Below are 18576 nucleotides of genomic sequence, written 5' to 3'. Positions count from 1 at the left end.
GGGAATATGGCCATGTGGATAGGTTGAGGGATTTGAAACGCTATCGTCCAGCGCGCCATCTGATACACAGGGACTGATGTCGGGGGGCAATGATGGATGTGGATCGAGAGAGAGCCTGCTAAGTCATCTGGCATGGTCAGTGTGGCGGTGGTGATGAGAGAAGCAGTGAGGGACTGGAGATAAACGCTGGGGCTGTTTCACATTCAGATAACTTTATTGATCCCAATGTGGACAATTCATTTGCGGCTTCCGTGTCAAAATACACATTGAGACACACGCAAACACCTAAATGGACAAGATCATAGAAAACATGGCAAATAGATAAATACGCTATGGGACAGGTTGAGACTAATGATTAAAAGCAATGCTACACATAAAAACCTCACCATGTGAAAGATTCAAATAAAAGCTTTTTTTTTTTAGTGGTGTCAGCGTTCAGCAGACTAATGGAAGAAAAAATTAAAGACAAAGGGCCTGGTTTTAGTAAAGGTTTAGGTTTGCAAAAACAGTCGCAATCTTTATCGTGACTGGAAATTGATTAACTAACCTCATTTACAGTACAGGTACTCCCTACTTACCTACCTACTTACAGTACTTACTACTTACTAACTGCTAATTAAATTGTTGTGTGCCAAAAAGTCAATATTGGTGGACAGTTAATTTTGCATGTTCTTGGAGGAGTTTATGCAAATGCTGTAGATTAATTTTGCATGTGTAATGTGATTCATCAAACCTGAGAAAAACCAGCTCTAAATACGGCTTCTCAAAAGCAGGTGCAAACCGACAGCACAGGCAAACGGAGAAGTGGCTACAAGAACATTTAGAGAAATGGTAGAAACAAAAACTTCCTTTCCCAATAACACTTCCAATTCCATCACCTCCAACTTCATTTTGTGCTTGCAGTGTTATTCCAGATTTTCTATGATGAAAAGTATCAGCGCTACATCAAGTGCAATACCCTGTTTTTAATTGGGCTATATCTTTTTTTAAATATACAGTATCTTATTGAATCATGCTACAGCTTAGGCTGGATCATAGCTATATTTTCGTAAATCAGGCTCTTGTATCTGTTTCTTCTCATGAGGGACATATAGAAATGCAGGATGGGGGGCATTAAAAGTGAATTTTGTGGCAAATACATGTGCTTTTTGGCAAATTACTTTTGCGGCTTTTTCATCCATCAATGAGGACTTAAACCTTTCTGCATGACTTGACACTGTTACAATGCTGTTGAAGGGAAATTCCGGTGGTTTGGATCAACAATGTATCCAATAGGTCATGTAATATGTACTCTATTTTGACAATGTAATGTTAATCCTCTCTCACTTTATGGTGTTTTGAGAAGACTTTTAGCGACAATTACGAATTTTCAGGGGCACTGCCATTTTGGTGAGTCACGTGACCTATGTGCGCGGATGTGACATATGAGGTGCCACACCAAAGGCTCGATTACATGTGACACCATTTATGCCCAGCGCTGATTTCTCGGATTTATCCTCGTCTGATGAAAAAATAGCAGTATCGGTTGATCGGGAAAACGGAGGAATACTTCCATACAGATTTGAACCTGTGGCTGTAAATAATGTTGAATGTTCGAATGGTTCTTCGGGCGGAATGACGCGGAGTCTGAGCTCCCCCGCGGCACCCCTGAAAATTCCCAATTGTCGATAAAAATCTTCTCAAAACACCATAAATGAGAGGGGATTAACATTACGTTGTCAAGGAACAGAACATAGATGACCTATTGGATACATTGTTGATCCAAACCACCGGAATTTCAATTTCAGGCATATTTTGGAACTAACAGATATAAGAAAAGACTTTCAATTAAAGAAAATAATTAATTGTTCGCCTCTTACGACCCTTGCTGGTTTCACAGAATCATTAAATCAAATTAATACAACATTTGTATCGACATTTTGTATTGCATCTGTAGGACAAATGTAATTCCACTCCAGCCTATCCTGTGTTGTCTCTTTGGTTGCTTTTGTTGATTGGCTCCCAGTGAATTAGGCAAAGAACCTGTACATCATCACAGAACACATTGAGATAACGGTAGCAATCATATTTACACAAATGGACAATCATCTTCACATAACTAACACCCGTGCCTTTGAAAGGTGCTAAACATCCATGCATATAAGAACATACAAAGTCCACACTCCTCAGCCAGACATTGCCTTTGACCACTGGACGACTGTGTCACAAGGAGCAAGTAATTTCAGTTGCCAATGCATTTTGACCTTGAGAAATAATTGAAATAGATTGAAGCCATTCCAAACACTGTCATAAAACGTTAAGCGAGTAAGTGTTTCCAAGTTCTTTTATCAGCTGAGGTCAAACCGCTTTGTGGCTTCTTGTTTTTTTTTTTTTTTTCTTTTTGGTTTTGTTGTTTTTCTTCCCCTTTTTGCTCAGGCTGTCATTTCTTATTGTCCTTGAACTTTTAAGTTGAATTTCCCCGTTTTGTTACCGATAAAGCCATTGGATTTTCAGGGTCCACTCCAGTGACTAATTTGTGGCGCTGAAAGCAGCTCTGCTCAGTGAGGTTCCATAGAGGAAGGCCATTTGAATTTGTTTCCAGTGGTCTCCAGTTTGATATTAGTTAACTTTTTAGCATTTGATACATTTGAGTAACATTCTGCACCAGGTAAATCCATATGAGATTTTTTTTCCTGCGTCCTCTAGGTGTCCAGTCACATCCAAGTTCTAGCACGACGGAAGGCTCGGGAGATCCAGGTGAAGCTGAAGGTACGCTACGTGAGTCAACCTTTTTTCTTTCTTCTTATTATTTAAAGAGCAAGTAGCAAGTTATTTAGAATATACTGTAGTGGGGTCGTGAGATACTAATAATGTAATTTGTTCCGTCACCATGCTTGTAGGTCAACACACTTGTATCTCAAATCATTGAAATGATTGGAAATGTAATTATGTTCCACCCCCTCCCAAAAAAAAAACAACTAACAAAAAATAAGTTTTTAAGAAAAAAAAGAACTGTCTAACATTCAGCTTTATAAAAGCATAAAGCTATAAGAGTTAAAGTGTAAAAAAATAACCAGTTTTGACACATTTTTTTGCTCCCTTTTAATTGATTGAGTGATTTAATAGAATCAGACTCACCTTTAGTACCCACGTATGCAACAATACACAAGGTAGTGTATTTTCCGCACTAAAAGGCGCACCTAAAAGCCTTCAATTTTCTCAAAAGCCGATGGTGCGCCTTATAATCCAGTGCGGCAGATATATGGATCAATATTGAGCCTTTAGTGCAGCTCCATCTAATGAATGCATAACGTAACCCCAGCCTCTACTGTAGAGTCTATTCTGTGCGCCTTATATATGAAAGATTTTTAATATAGGCCATGCCTTGAAGGTGCGCCTTATAATGTGGTGTGCCTTATAGTGCGGAAAATATGGTATTTGTCTCCGGTAGTTTGTGCCGCCCTAGTGGACATACATGTTAAGTACGAAGAACAGAACAAATTAACAAGAACTAAGGACCGGGAGTGGTCAGTTCAGAGCGTGTTTTAGAATACTATAATTGTTCACCCTCTGCCAAACTGCTGCTAGTTGTGAAGTGCAATGAGTTGAGTTCAAAATGCAACCATACAGCCCTTGTATGTCTTTTTTTTCTCTCAAGTCAAAGCAAAAAAAAACAAGTCAGATGAATTGTTTCTGATTCTGAGTCACGCCTATGTACGTTATCTCAAGGCACCTGCACAATTATTTCATCCTGTACTTGCTGTCCAAATGCAATATTGTTTTTAGTTCTAATATAGAGTGTCATGCATTCACATTCCCTTATCACTTGAGCACACACATAATCGGCTGATTTAATCGCAGCTTCTAATTGAAGTGTTTGAATGTGATTTTTTCATAAAACATATATCAGGATGCCCCCCAGGCTTTTCTGTGTGCGATTTTGAGTGCGCTGAACTAAACGCAGAGCAACGCAAATTGTCAGGGAACAAATGAATCCCTGCGTTATTCCCCTCAAGGTATTAACATTGAAGTGTTCCAGTCTCCCGAGTACTTTCGCCGTTTGCATTTCTCCCTCACATAGCCACGGTCTCAGCCTGCACTGGGACTCCTTCCTCGCCTTGGACGCGGGCCACAACTCTTCAGCTGGCCGGCCTCCGCCTTGGTCACGGGGGTTAACGGATACGATTGAGGGGCGCTTTTTAAATACTACTTTGCTGTAACTGAAATCCAGACCACTTGCAGCCCCACTTCCATATTTCAGCCATGCCCTTATGTCATCCAGCTCTCCTGCGGGAAGAATGCACAGTGTGGCCTTGCTGTTAAGTCCACGATGCTTTCAGGAAACCCCTGTGGATTTAGACTGAGGCGTATCGCGTTGCCACAAAGCACAGGACAGTTGATGAGCACCTGACGCTGTCCTTTTTCTCTTTTTTTGGTGGCATTATTCCCCCCCCAAGGCCATAACGATTATATCACCTCGTGACCTGATTTTTCCCTCCAACAGAAGCCGCTTGTCTTCACCCCGCAAAAGCAATAAACTAAACTCTTGACTGTAATATCACCTTATATTCACCTTTGCTGCAAACTGGCCTCTGGACCTTCGACTCCCCTTTAGGAGCTCCGCTTGGGTTACCGGCCGAGTGGGGCGCGTAATGTGTGCTCTCCGTTTGCGTTACTGTGTCCCCTTTCTCTGTGCTCCTCCCGTAGGACCAGGCCGCCAAAGACAAGGCGCTACAGAGCATGGCCACCATGTCTTCGGCCCAGATCATCTCACCCACGGCCTTCCAGAATAAGATGGCCCTGCAGGGGCTCTCCAGGCCGGGTTACCCCACAACTGGTGGTGTGAGTTACCGAACAGCGCCCCTTCCTGCCTTTTTAGTCTATTCCCATGATGCTGCTGTTTCAGTGATACTGGAAAATGCCTGTTGCCTCGACACAGATTTATTTGTAGGTAGAACATGCGTCAGTTATGTTTAGATTATGTGCAAAATTTGTGTGAGATAGGACTTGGAAAAAAAGTATACTTAAGGGTTTCAAACTAGGGTTTGGGTTTCAAGTTAAGGAAAACATTTCAAGCCAGGATTAGGGTTTCAAGCAAAGGATAGGTTTTTAAATTAGGGTTTCAAACCAGGAACAGGGTATCAACTCGGGTTCCAGTCGGTTAGTAGTAAGCGTTAGGATTTTAAAATTAGTGTTACAACCCCGTCTCAGGGTTTCAAATTAGAATTTCAACACTGGTTTAGGGTTTAAGTTTCTGGAGCACAGGTTATGGTTTTAGATCTGTTTTTTTAAGCTATGGTAATGGTTTCAAACAAGGGTCATCGCTTCAATTAGGGTGAAAAGCCAAGGTGTGGGTTTCAAATTAGGGTTTTATGCTCAGGTTAAAGTTTCACTCGGGGTTATGGTTTTAAGTAGTCCTGATCAGGTTGCAAGTCTGGTTTAACATTTCCAAAAGGATCAGAGATTGAGGATAATTTAAAATTGGATTTGAATCCAAGGTTATGGTTACAAATCTGGGTTACATGGTTGGGTCAGGGTCTCAAACAAGGTTTAGGACTTGGCATTAGAACAAAGTGTTAGTCTTTCAAATTTGGGTTTGAAACCAGGGGAGTTCTTTCCAGTTAGTGTAACTACAACATGTCATATTTGTGGGGATTCCATCACAGTTTTTTTTTTAATACTTGAAGCTTTGGGGGAGCACGGTGGAGCAGCTGTACTCCGGGCAGTCCGGTTTCCTCCCACATCCGCAAAACATGCATTCATTGGAGACTCTAAATTGCCCCTAGGTGTGATTGTGAGTGTGACTGTTGTCTGTCTCCATTGGCTCCACCACTCCCTTAACCCTTGTGAGGATAAGCGGCTCAAAAAATGGATGAATAAGTAAAAATAAGTGGATTAATATCATATACTTTGATTGCGTGTGTATATATAAGAAAGCTATGAGATATTGTTCATCTCTCAAAACCTTGTATAATGGACTTAATCCCTCTCCTCTCTCCCTTTATTACAGTTTTGGCACGGGGCTCTTCCAGGACAGCCAGGCGGCCATGAAGAGTGAGTGAGCGAGCCGTTCTCCGCGTTCATGATCATTTCATACACGTCTCATCCAATCCGCTGAATGCGCATCAGATGCATTTCGGATTGGGTGGACAAATTAAAGCGTGTCCGTGTAAATGATAAAGTCAGCTGTCAGACGTCGGGCATGCTGCCGTGCCCCCTGTGCCTCTAGAGGTCAGGCGGTCCAATTAGTATGTGAGATGGGGTCACAAGGCAGCGATGGTGCCTAACGTGCCTTTCTCTTTCTCTCCCCCTGGCCCCCAGCATTAAGCCCTTCTCCCAGCAGAGTTACGCCATGCAAGCGACCGGCCCGGCCCCCATAGCAGGTGGGTGTGTGCCCTCTTGCTCTCCCTCCGCTGTTCTGTTGACAGAGTGCGATCACACCAGCAAAACGATATGAGAATGTGATGATGATAATGACCCTGAACCAATTGTTGCATGTTTTGCCCTTAAACCGCCCGCCACCTGACTTCCCAGGTTATGAAAGCACTGCGGGGCTGTCCATGTCACCCGGTGCCCCGCCTTGGCACGGGAGATGTATCGCCAGCTCCAAGCTGCGAATGCTCGAGTTCTCTGCCTTCCTGGAACAACCTCAGGACCCAGAGACTGTAAGTAAATGTGAAAGTTAATACTTGGACACAGTCTTATTTCAGTCATAAGCACTTGTTCAATTCTTTTACTCATCCATACCTTCTTTTTCTCTGTGCTTTTCCTTCACTAATGCAGGGTGATGATAATAATAATAATAATGTGAAAAGGAATGTCCTACAATAACAAACAATAACAATAAAAGATTTACGGGGTGGTTGTATAGGGAAAAAGGAAGTATTGTTTTTTTATGAGATTAAAGTATCATGTATATATATATATATATATATATATATATATATCTTCCACCCCTCCCCACGTCCCTTGTGAGGATAAGCGGTTAAGTGATTTGGTATATGTGCCCTGTGATTGGCTGGTGACCTTGCCTGTGACCCCAAAGTCAGCTGTGATAAGCTCCAGCCCACTCAAGACCGTAATGAGGGCAAATGCCATCGAAAATACAGGGATAACTACAATGCTAATTTTACGTGTCAATTTTTAGGCTCTGTCTTGGTCAATTCTTTGGTGCGTTGTCCCTCTTACTGAACACCTTAAAATAAAAGTTCTGTTCATTTTAGATCTAGGAACCATTGATAGTGTCCTCATGTTCAACATGTGATAGACTCCCTTTTTTCTACTCCTTAATAAACACTCCACATAAGCGACACCTAACATGTGATACTCTCTGTCAGTGAGGAAAGGTGACGCACAGCAAGCCTCTTTCCTTATTTCATATCCACCCACAGTATAGCATAAATATTTGGAGGATGTTTGGTGGGATACACTTTGGCCACCTGCAGCCACACATTTATCTTTAATGTTATCAGCGTGGGGGCTGATGTTCACTGGAAACATTAGTGGAAGAATAGCCGCGGCAGTTTTACTTGAATAACAAACATTTTCTGTCTCCCCAGTTCAACAAACACCTTTTCGTGCACATCGGTCAGTCCAACCCCAGCTACAGCGACCCGTATCTGGAGTCGGTGGACATCAGGCAGATCTACGACAAGTTCCCAGAGAAGAAAGGAGGCCTGAAGGAGCTGTTCGATAAGGGGCCGCACAACGCTTTCTTCCTCGTCAAATTCTGGGTAAAACACCTTCCAGCGACTGATCGTGTGTAAATTAGCTCAAATAGTTTATTTATTACGATAAATCTTTTCATTGGGGGCATCATCAGAGTGCACACCCTTTCCCAAAGTCATGAAGGTGAAGTACAATGCGTACTTCTGTTAATGTTTTCTTGCACCTGTTGGCTCTTAATGGTCCTGCAGTGTTAACTGTGTTGTGAGAGATTATATGTTGGAGTCAAAGGACATTAAGGACAATTTAGACAGTTAGCACAGTCCGCACCACGATGACCCGACCACAATCACCCAATAAGATATACAGCTTTCTTTTGCATCTTCCTCATATGATGATGATGATGATGATGACGACCGTGCGTGTGTGTGTGTGTGTGTGTGTGTGGTGTGTGTGTGTGTGTGTGTGTGTGTGTGACTGTGCGTGCGTGCGTAAGAGAGAGTGTGCGGCGGCAATCTCGGGGAGACTGGCAGCTCTGAACTTCACCAGAGGAAATGTGAGCCTGGCCACCTGTCCCTGTGCGATTACGCCGAGTCCGACACTTTTGCAGCCCCCTCCTCCGAACGTACTTATTTATAGAGCGGCTCCACCCCAAAACACAAGGACACCGTAGAACCGCCAGAGAGCAAAGCGTGATGAGCGAAGTCAACTTAAGATGGCGACAGATGAGGCTTTTCAATACTCTATAGAGCTGTCTGCAGAAACGTCATCCGCATTACTGTCCCAAAACACAAACACGTGTTTTAAGTCTCATTGATGTATTTACATTTGTTTTATTTGATATATTTCCAAAGATTGATTAAAGATTTCAAAAAGTAATCAGTGGATTTAGGTCAGGTACCAAAATGTAAAATAGGGGTCTAAAACTGTTTTTGTCAGGTTACCATGCCCCCCCCCCCCAAAATGTTCTAGACAAGCTTCAAGCTTATGGTGAGAAGGAATTAACAAATTATCATGCACACTGCATGGCCAGAGGGGGAGGGCATGGAATGACGTTCAGGCGAGCCAATGTGTCAGCCTACCTTGTGTTTGTTTCTTATAAACCTATTTTTAATATAGATAGAGACCGACGGGATCAACAACGGAACATTAAGTGCCCGACAACCCTGTTAGTCCACGCCCACTTTGTGTACAGTCGATTTGCTTTTCTTGGCTGTTACTGTGCAACGTTCGCTAATGCAACGTTTTGAGGATTGACTTTAAAGGTACATTGGTGCCTTGAGATACAAGTGAACTGACATATGGGTTTTTGAAGATACAATCTGTCATTCTGCCATATTTTACATAAATAATACTCAATTTTTTTTTCATTTTATTTTTGCCTTGACTTACACACCCAAACTCGCGATATGAGCGCGACATGGTGGCATCGTACACAATTCAGTGCATTTCACAAAAGGCACTTTGGCGAAAATAAACTTCAAGCTGTTTATTGCAACTCCCCGTTGAAGTTTACAGTCAAACCAAACATAAAATAAATACTTAAACCGGTGGTCTCAAACTCACGGTCCGCAGGCCATTTGCGGCCCCCAAGATGATATTTTGTGGCCCCCGCCTTACTATGAATGTTAAATGATAGTGCGGCCCTGAAGTTTTATATGAATGGGACTTTTACAGTGTTGTGTGCGGAGCAAACAAACCGACCAATCACGGTGGGGTTATGGCTCTCGGGGGCGTGACAGCGACCAGGCTTGATACAGAAAGAGAAACATTTTTCATTGAGTAGAAGTTACAGTGCTGTTGCCATGGAGATTTTCATGAGTAGTTTTGCACACAACTTGTTTACACGAGCTTCCTTGGTTAGCTTTTGTCCTAAAAAAAAAAACCCAAAACATTAAAAAGATGTTTTTTAAAATTTTTCATTTGAATTACATGCATGTGCGCCGAGGATGTAGCCCATCCTCAACTAGAATGTGCCCACAGTGGCCCCCGAAATGAATAGAGTTTGAGACCACTGACTTAAACATTGTTTAAAAAAACTTGCCTTAAAAACGCCCTGCCTCCCGTGCTTAAAATTGACACAATGGAAAATACTGTTGACATGCTAGTTAGCATCGTAGTCATGCTATTATAACCTTTTAAGCAAGGAATAGTTGAACACAATGGTGGAGCAACACATATAGACATAATATAACAATATTGACAAGCATATATTCTTTATCCCTGACAAAACATGGCTAAGAAATATTACAGCAACTTAATGAGTAGTGGTGGTGGTAGTAGTAGTCTATTCTTTGTTGCTGTCTGTACGACTATTATACTGCCTTCTGTTGTAATCAGTAAGTACAACAGAAGGAGTAGCACACTGAATTGGATTGCAGCTTTAAATCATGATACAAAGACGGTTTAATGCTTTACATTCTGTTTGTGTTTTTTACTGTATGTTTTTATCAAGTGCAATATTATAGAGGTATTATCCCTTTTTAAAAAATGCAAACATTTTTGTAGGGAGGCTGGAACGGATTGATGCCATTTCCATTGATTTCAATGGGGTAAGATGATTTGAGAAATGAGTGCTTCGGGTTACGTCGTTCGACCACAACGGATTAAACTCATACCTCAAGACACGCCTCTATTTTCACTGAAGCGTCAAAATGACTTGTGAAATGAGCCACTAAATCGTCTGCAGATTTGAACGGGAGAGTCAGTGATTGTTTGTCCGCGTGTGCCCTGTGCTTGACTTTCGACCTGTCTCAAGTCAGTCGGGATAGACTCCAGTTTACCGGTGACCCAGAACGGCACAAGTGGTACAAAATGAATGGAAGGATCCACAGGGCAAGGCCATCGAGGCTAATTGTAAAACATACAGAGGCCTCTTTGCTGTGGAAGGGACCATGAATGTCAAGTTGAAAGTACCGCCTCGCCTTCTCATGCCTGCCAGATGGCTTTTGTATGTATGGGGTTACCCTTCTCACATGTTGGGCTTCCGCATTATTTATCGCGGCAGGATAAAGGACATTTGTGAGTGACACCATTTTGGAAGTGGTCTTCGACAGGCCTTTGGGGAAGGGCAGCTGGTCAGATTCCAAAATGGCATTTGAATGAGGGCAAGATGAGACCTGTTATCTATATAAGAAAAAAAAAAAAAAAAAGTGGAGTGAGACTGTAATAAAATTGAGGAGATAGAAATGGTCCTAGCATGTCTATTGTGAACCTGAGAAAGAGATCAGTCAGTTTGAAGGATTAAGTCACTGTAGAGTCAGTCCCCTCTCGTGTGTTTTCATCATGAGAAGCCACGTTTTCACCAAGTTCCAGTTTGGTTCAATACTTTAGAAGTTAGATTGCGACTCCCTGATCATTCTTGTCGTAGTGTGAGTACCGTATTTTTCACACTATGAGGCGCACCGCAGTCTAAGCCGCACCTTCACTGAATGGCATATTTTAAGACTTTTTTTCATATATAACGTGCATAGAATAGATGTTACAGTAGAGGCTGGGGTTACGTTATGCATCCATTAGATGGAGCTGCACTAAAGGCTCAATATTGAGCCATATATAAGGCGCACCAGATTATAAGGCGCACCGTCGGCTTTTGAGAAAATTAAAGGGTTTTAGGTGCGCCTTATAGTGCGGAAAATACGGTAGACGTCAAGACTCTGTAATTGGTTAATGATTGAAACAAAGCAGTGGAATGGTGGATCAGCTGGTAAAGCGTTGGTCTCACAGTTCTGAGGTCCCGGGTTCAATCCAAGACCTGCCTGTGTGGAGTTTCCATGTTCTCCCCGTGCCTGTGTGGGTTTTCTTTGGGCACTCCGGTTTCCTCCCACATCCCAAAAACGTGCAAAATTAATTGGACACTCTAAATTGCCCCAAGGTGTGATTGTGAGTGTGGCTGTCGTTTGTCTCCTGCAATTGGCTGGCGACCAGTTCAGGGTGTACACTGCCTCCTGCCCATTGACAGCTGGGAGAGGCTCCAGCACTCCCCACGACCCTTGTGAGGCTAAGCGGTTAAGAAAATGGATGGATGAAACGAAGAAGATAAATATCTGGAGTAGATTGTGTGTTGGTGTTACGTGTAAACAAAGCGACACCAAAATAAAATCCTCTCTTGACATATTTCACAAGTTTTCAAAAGGATTTTGGTTTTCTTATTTAATTCTTCTTCAATTGAACATGAAAGTGACAATTCTCTTGACCATTCGACGTATGCTGGAATGCTAGAAAAAAGAAAAAAAAAAACGTACTGTATTCCATGATCTGCTTGGTGGAAACTGACAACAGTACAACATATCTGTACCGTCAATGCCGGGATACCAACAAAAAAAAAATGTGCTGAAAACTGAACATACACAATTGGTTGGAAATATTTTATGCTTTTGCGTGCTGAAATACTGACAAAACTGAGCGGTTCTGTTTGGTAAAAATGTGTCTTTCCCCCAGACATCTTTCCAAAATGGAGATCTTCCAAAGCTATCTTTGAATTAAAACAGCCATATTGTGGCTTTTCTCTATTCAAAACAAAAAAAAAAAAAAAGACCTTCTTTTCACCCTCATAAAGAGCAGGCAGAAGACGCCCGAGGGAGGCGGTGACCCCAGGGTGTGTGCTGAGGTACATGTTGTCATGGCGACGGTGACAGGCAGATGGCCCCCTACCAAAACTATGGCATTCTAGATTAAATTTCCAGTAAATGCCCCTGTCGGCCACTGGCTGACCTGATACCCCCCTCCCCGCCCTCCCCTCTCTTTAGCGCCCGTGGCCCTGTCCTAACAGATTGTCGCACGCTTTTGAAGTGCCCAGGGAATCTGATTTGAGCTGCCTCTGCTAAATTGTTGCACAGCCGCCCAGCCCGGCGTGATCTAATCAGCCAATTGTATGCCGCTGATTGTAATTGGATGAATTCCCTCGCAGGCCGTGAGGCGGGCGACGGCGCGTCGGTGAGGTTGGCCGGGCCTTGCGGATGAAGAAAAATAGAGGAATTACAGGAGGCCCAGAAGAAGACGAACGGGGGCGATAAGAAATGAGGAGGCTGAGCAGTGTCTCAATGGCCCATTAGGAGGCAAGGAGGCGGGGGTGAGGGTAAAACAGGCCAGCTGTCAAAGGGAGAACTCGCCTCATTCGGATCCAGAATCGGGTTACGCTCGTCAACTCCGACGTGAACCGCTTGGTGCATCTGCATGCATTTAAGGCTCAAAGTGACCACAAGAAACCTCCATTCACATGTATAAGTTTATAATTATGGCATTCAATAGGTTTGGGTTCCCGTGCCTTGGACCATTTTCTACCGTTCCTGCTGCATATTGTCTTGGGCATCAATATGAGATGTGTAATGGCGGCAGTTGTCTCCCCCATACCCCCGCTAGCAGGATGTGACAGAATGAGGAAACTCTGTGGGTACCTTGAAGGTAGAAACGCTCGATAACATACGTGCAAAACTCAAGGCCTCGGGTTCAGATCCAGCCTGCCACATGATATTATGCGGCCCACTACAGAAAATAATGTGTCATCTTTTTGTTCTTCTCATTTTGAAACAAAGTCTACGTAGAAATTGCATTTTTTTTTCTTAAATTTTAACAGATATTACAAGAACTTAATTTCATTAAAACCTGTCTTGAAATCAATTAGACAAGCACTTAAATATTTGTTTGCTACAATTTTCTGCAGTTTCTGATTGTATAATTATGGAAAGGAGGGGCAACTCTGTACATATAATAAAGAGAACATGTCATAACAATGCAGAAACCATAACAATGATGTGGCCCTCAATGGAAAAAAAAATTGACATTCATGTCCTGTACAGTGACGCCTTTGCAGTTCAACTAGTCACATTTTCTGTGGTCCTCACTGTATGTTTTGTCAGATAGTCTTATTAAAAACATATTTTTGTGCTTTTTCTACTATGCCCAAAGATGTGCCAGCAAAGACGTGGCTAATGGTAAATAGAATTTGAGTTCAAGGAAGTACAGTGTTGTTAAAAAAAATAAATGAAAAAAATACCACTGTTATTAAGATCTTAGTTTGTTTGGGAGGCTCTACATTTAGCCTGGATCGTTAGTGGAAGTTAGTCTTCACTGTAACTGCATGTACTTTGCAAAATTCACCAGAAGTGGGCATTTTTAAAAAGTAATTTTCTAATTCAATTATTTGAAAGGGTATTGCAAGATCAGTTTAAAATTGTATTAAATGATTGCATGAATAATGTAGTCTTTTGGGATCTGGTTTTGGTTTTTCATATTTACAATTTAAACTACTGCTATAGGAAATACTTGGTGGGGGGGGGGATCAATCACTTGCATTTACTATACTGTAAAATATCAACACCCATAAGTGAGGATCTATAAACGTTCCTTTTGGACCCTCTAGTTCAAAGAGTATTATACTGGTTAATCCAACCAAGGAAGACTTGAATCGCACGAGGACACCCACAGTATCATGAGAATCTTCAGGCCGTTTTGGCAGCGTTACCCAAGGTCAACTGGGATCGGCACTTTGGATGCCTCGTGGCTTTGCAGGGAATTGCTCTCAGGCTTGGCTGAGCTGTAAGATTCTTTGTCAAACTCACAACCGCACCACCCGATTAAGCAAAGTAACGGGACACCTGTCAACTGGATCCTCAGGAAGTGGTCTTCAAGGAAGACTTTCTATAAGACTTTGGATCTTTTGTTTTTTTGTCTAGTCATTCAGATGAACGTATTTTTCCTTATTGATCATTTCTAAGGGAAATACAATTCCACCTCTTGAAAGTTTTAAGCATACAATGTGAGAGCTGAATGACGTTGAGTCGGACCTTCTGTGCGTTTCCCGTAGGCGGACCTGAGTGTGAACCTTCAGGACGATAGCACCTTCTTCTACGGCGTTTCCAGCCAGTACGAGAGCGCCGAGAACATGATCATCACCTCGTCCACCAAAGTCTGCTCCTTTGGCAAGCAGGTGGTGGAGAAAGTGGAGGTAAGGAGAAGTCACGGGGCTCGCATCTATAGGCAAGAACTCTAGTTAAAAAGAGTGTCTAATATTGGTGTTTACACAGAGAATACGGAGTTTCTTGTCATGAAAATATGCAACTGTATATACCTGAATACAATTCAAATTTATTGCCACCCCCAATCTAGATTTGCCCTCAAATAAATGTAAAACAACACATTGTCTTTAAAACATTCACATAGCTTGGCTTTCGGAATGCAAACAAATGCTACCAAAGAATGCAAAATGTCATAGATGGGCTAACAAAGAGCACCGGTGTTGCGGTGTTACAGTATAACTTAATAAGCAAAGGATGTTTTCACACAAGTGGTTGAGCAGCACATGTTGACACACAAATACTCACGGGCTTGTATTTTTAAGCCGATGTGAAACCCATTACTGCAGCTAACTAGGAGCTCTATATTTTTAAATTAAAAAAAAAAAATCACTTGAAGTTGTGGTAATGTGTGATAATAAAATTATACTTTCATCCATCCATTTTCTATGACACTCATTAGAGTTGCAGGTGAGCTGGAGCCTATCAAATCGAACATTAAGAGAGGCATGTTACGGCCTGACCTGGTCGCCAGTCAATCACAGGCCCCATTTTGACACCTCAGAAAAATTTAGAGTCTTCAGTTACTATAATTCCCGTCCTACAGAGCGCACCTGGTTATAAGGGCACCAAGTACATTTGTAAAGGAAATACCATTTGGTACATACTTACGCCGCAAGTGCCCACATTGAAACCCATATTGAAACACGAGATATTTACACAGAAAGACGGTAGCTAGCGCCGCCATGTTAACGCTAACGCTAGAGCCACACTAACAAAGCAGGTTAAAAAAAAAACATACCGGTAAAAATCACCGAGACACGGGAGTAACACGCTAGCGCAGCGCTAACAGGGCCGGACCAGTCAAAGTCACTTCCTCGGCACACATATTCCACCGGTTTCACTCTTACCTTTTCCACTCGAGTGCCCCCCTTGCGGCCGTTAGGAAAAAAAATGCACAAAGTAGCTGCATCACCACATAAACCGCACGGTTGAAAGCGGGTGAAAAAGTCGCGCTTTATATGCTGGAAATTACGGTAATTTATGTAGCACTTTTAGGAAATTCCCTTTTTTGGTAAAATGTATCACCATAAGACAAAGATGATAATGGTGATGATGACTGTTTGAAGGTATTCATTAAAGGTTGCTACAAGTTTTAGTGTTTATTGTTGTGTCAAAAAAATATATATATATTTTTTGTGATTAAATGGGAATTCACAATGATTAAAAAAATTTACCCGAGTCATGCTAAAGTTTGACCCCTAGACTGGATCTGTTATATTTCCTTTTGCTTCTGGGGAAGTTTGATTTGAAATCAGAGCCGAAAGGAAGTTGACGCAGTCTCCTGGAGTGGATTGTGTTCAGTTGTGAGGGTCCAGTGTAATTCCAGGACTGAGCTTCTTATATCCCAAAGCGAGAGCTGACAAATTCTGCCCGGGCGAGCGTTAAACCAATCCTGTTGTTTGCAGCCAAAGTGCTGCGGCTTGTGCAATGTGCTTAAAGTGTGTTTCTTTCCACTTGAGACAATGGCCACTTGTCCCGTCCTATTCCAGTTTCATTCTGGCAAGAAGCGTCGAAGATACTCGGTGGTACGCGACGTACACGAAAAGTACTTTCTTATTCTGAGAAATCTTGAATCATTCAAAGCGAGTGAGCGCTCATGATGTAAGAATTTTTTAGCGGATTCCAGTCAACAAGCGCTGATCTGCGGTCAGGAAGTTGACGTGAGGGGAAAAAAAAAAAATCCCAGAGATGACTCACCATTACACTTCCCGTTAGATGGACACAACGGAGGCCCTGCCCCCACCTGATTCTGATGGATTGTACAATATACAATATAAACACACACACACACAGCCTTGGGTTGAGGCCTCAGTCGGCCTCATGATGACACTTGATTTGATTTGTGTTGTCACGAGAATTATGTTTATTGTCCCGTCCGGCGTGCCGCACGCTGCATTGCGTTTATTGCATTAAACATAATACACCTCGTCGCGTAGCCGCTCGCAAATATCGACGCGCCGTTCTTCTTTCACTAGGAAATAAAGCCCTTCCTTATTCTCCTTCGCAGTTGTCTTTATATATTTTTTATGTATACGTATCTTGTATCTTCACGTGATTTACTTGACATGGTCGTTTGTTTGTCTCGCCGGTCCAGACCGAGTACGCTCGCTTCGAGGGCGGCCGCTACATGTTCCGGATCCACCGCTCCCCGCTTTGCGAATACATGATCAACTTCATCCACAAGCTCAAACACCTGCCCGAGAAGTACATGATGAACAGCGTCCTGGAGAACTTCACCATCCTTCAAGTAAACACACACACACACACACACATGTACACACATGTAATTTCATTTTAAATTTGAATTTATTTTCCAGATCATAATCCTTCAAGGGGAAATTCAATTTACACACTACTGTTTATAGTTTATATTGGACAACACACGGGGACTTACTTCCGATGTGGCCAAATTTCCAGTTGGCCTGCGTCTACTTTCAAATTGGACGGATGGAAAAACTTGTGTGTCAACTGCCATAAAAATGACAAAATACAATTTGCTTTACTTTCCATAAAATGGTGGGCGGCTCAAGTGAGCTTTGAGTGAGTGAGCTGCCATTTCGCACCAGATCGGGTCACTGTGATAGCGAAATTAGCTTCCGGGGATTTCCCAAGACTTAACCTTTGAATGGAGGGGATGCACAGAAAACTAAGGAGGAGGTTTGTTGTTACTTGGCTCACAAACTATTGATCACATGCGTTGTCCTGCTAAGGGTTGCTGGTTTAAAAGCCATACCATCTGGACTCTGTCCTCAGCCAATAGACCTTTCCGATGGCAACCTTAAGCTCCGCCCCCTTGGCCATGTCCCACGAGCTTTCAAAATGGCGACTGAACAGAACATGTTTGAACTGGATACTCTATCGCGTATTCCAGATAATATCGGGGTATGTTTTTTGCCAAATGCGTCAGACTTGTCCAAGAGAGTTCTACACGGAGGTCTCAACTATTTCAGGGAAGGATATGTACACGGAATTAAGATTTTGAACGCAGCAGGACGCAATGTTTGAGTTACAGCGAAATGCTGGTGAAAATTCACAAACAGGATAAAATAGTGGAATCGAACTGCGCATGGAAAGCAGGGTGAGTACTTTTTACTTGGAAAGATCACAAATAGTATCATCGTAGTCTTTATAAGTGAGTGGGTGTATTCATTTGACTTGGCTCGTAATGGAACTCAGTGCTCTGTCTTAAAAGTCCCATGTGATACAAATGGGCAAACAGACATTTCTCTTGCATTTACGTATTACGAACCCGACTCTTCGGCATAAAACATGACACACTTCATTCAGCAGGTCAGTGATACACTAACAATGTGAACGTTATTCTCCTGGAATGTATAAAGCACTGATAATAATTCAAATCAAACTCAGAGAAGATACTTCTCCCTCACTTACCTTGGAATGTACAGCCTTGTGTTTGTTGGTATTGTCCACATCTAGTTGTAACGTGCGCTCTTCCGCGAGCCTTAATCCATCGTAGACACTTCGTCAACTGTGTTTAAGGCTTTTGGGAATGAATCAACCGGGCCAGGATATCGTTCATCAGAATTGCACGTTCCCCAAGCGCATCTGAGGACTATTTTCTTTTAGGACATTAACTTTTCCAGGCGCACACTACTGACAACCAGCAATGCTTGTGGGACAATATGGCTGCAGGGCCGTGTCAAGCCAATGCAGCTATCTGATTGGCTATTATTGTACGAGTGATTGACGGGTCGGAAAGGTCCATTGCAGTGCAAACATTTACATCCATCCATTTTCCAAGCCGCTGATCCTCACGAGGGTCTTTTTTCCAAAATTGTACAATGTAGTTAGGTTACTAAATGCTATGCTACTTTTCAGACTAAATAAAACTACA

At 42.5% G+C, this 18576-nt stretch overlaps 1 protein-coding gene across 1 annotated transcript in view; it reads left to right on the top strand.

Moving 5' to 3' along the window:
* LOC133501970 (transcriptional enhancer factor TEF-3-like) overlaps window positions 1-18576 on the top strand; it is a 38876-nt gene that overhangs the window by 16579 nt on the left and 3721 nt on the right. The window contains exons 4-11 of the mRNA XM_061822196.1: window positions 2686-2748; window positions 4687-4821; window positions 5990-6033; window positions 6301-6362; window positions 6514-6644; window positions 7539-7712; window positions 14450-14590; window positions 16816-16968. Of these exons, the coding sequence (XP_061678180.1) occupies window positions 2686-2748; window positions 4687-4821; window positions 5990-6033; window positions 6301-6362; window positions 6514-6644; window positions 7539-7712; window positions 14450-14590; window positions 16816-16968 (903 nt within the window). The remainder of the gene's footprint in view (window positions 1-2685; window positions 2749-4686; window positions 4822-5989; window positions 6034-6300; window positions 6363-6513; window positions 6645-7538; window positions 7713-14449; window positions 14591-16815; window positions 16969-18576) is intronic.

This window comes from Syngnathoides biaculeatus, chromosome 6 (assembly GCF_019802595.1).
Source record: "Syngnathoides biaculeatus isolate LvHL_M chromosome 6, ASM1980259v1, whole genome shotgun sequence".
Classification (NCBI taxonomy): domain Eukaryota; kingdom Metazoa; phylum Chordata; class Actinopteri; order Syngnathiformes; family Syngnathidae; genus Syngnathoides; species Syngnathoides biaculeatus.
Note: the sequence above shows the minus strand (reverse complement) of the source record. Positions and strands in the feature narration are given on the sequence as shown.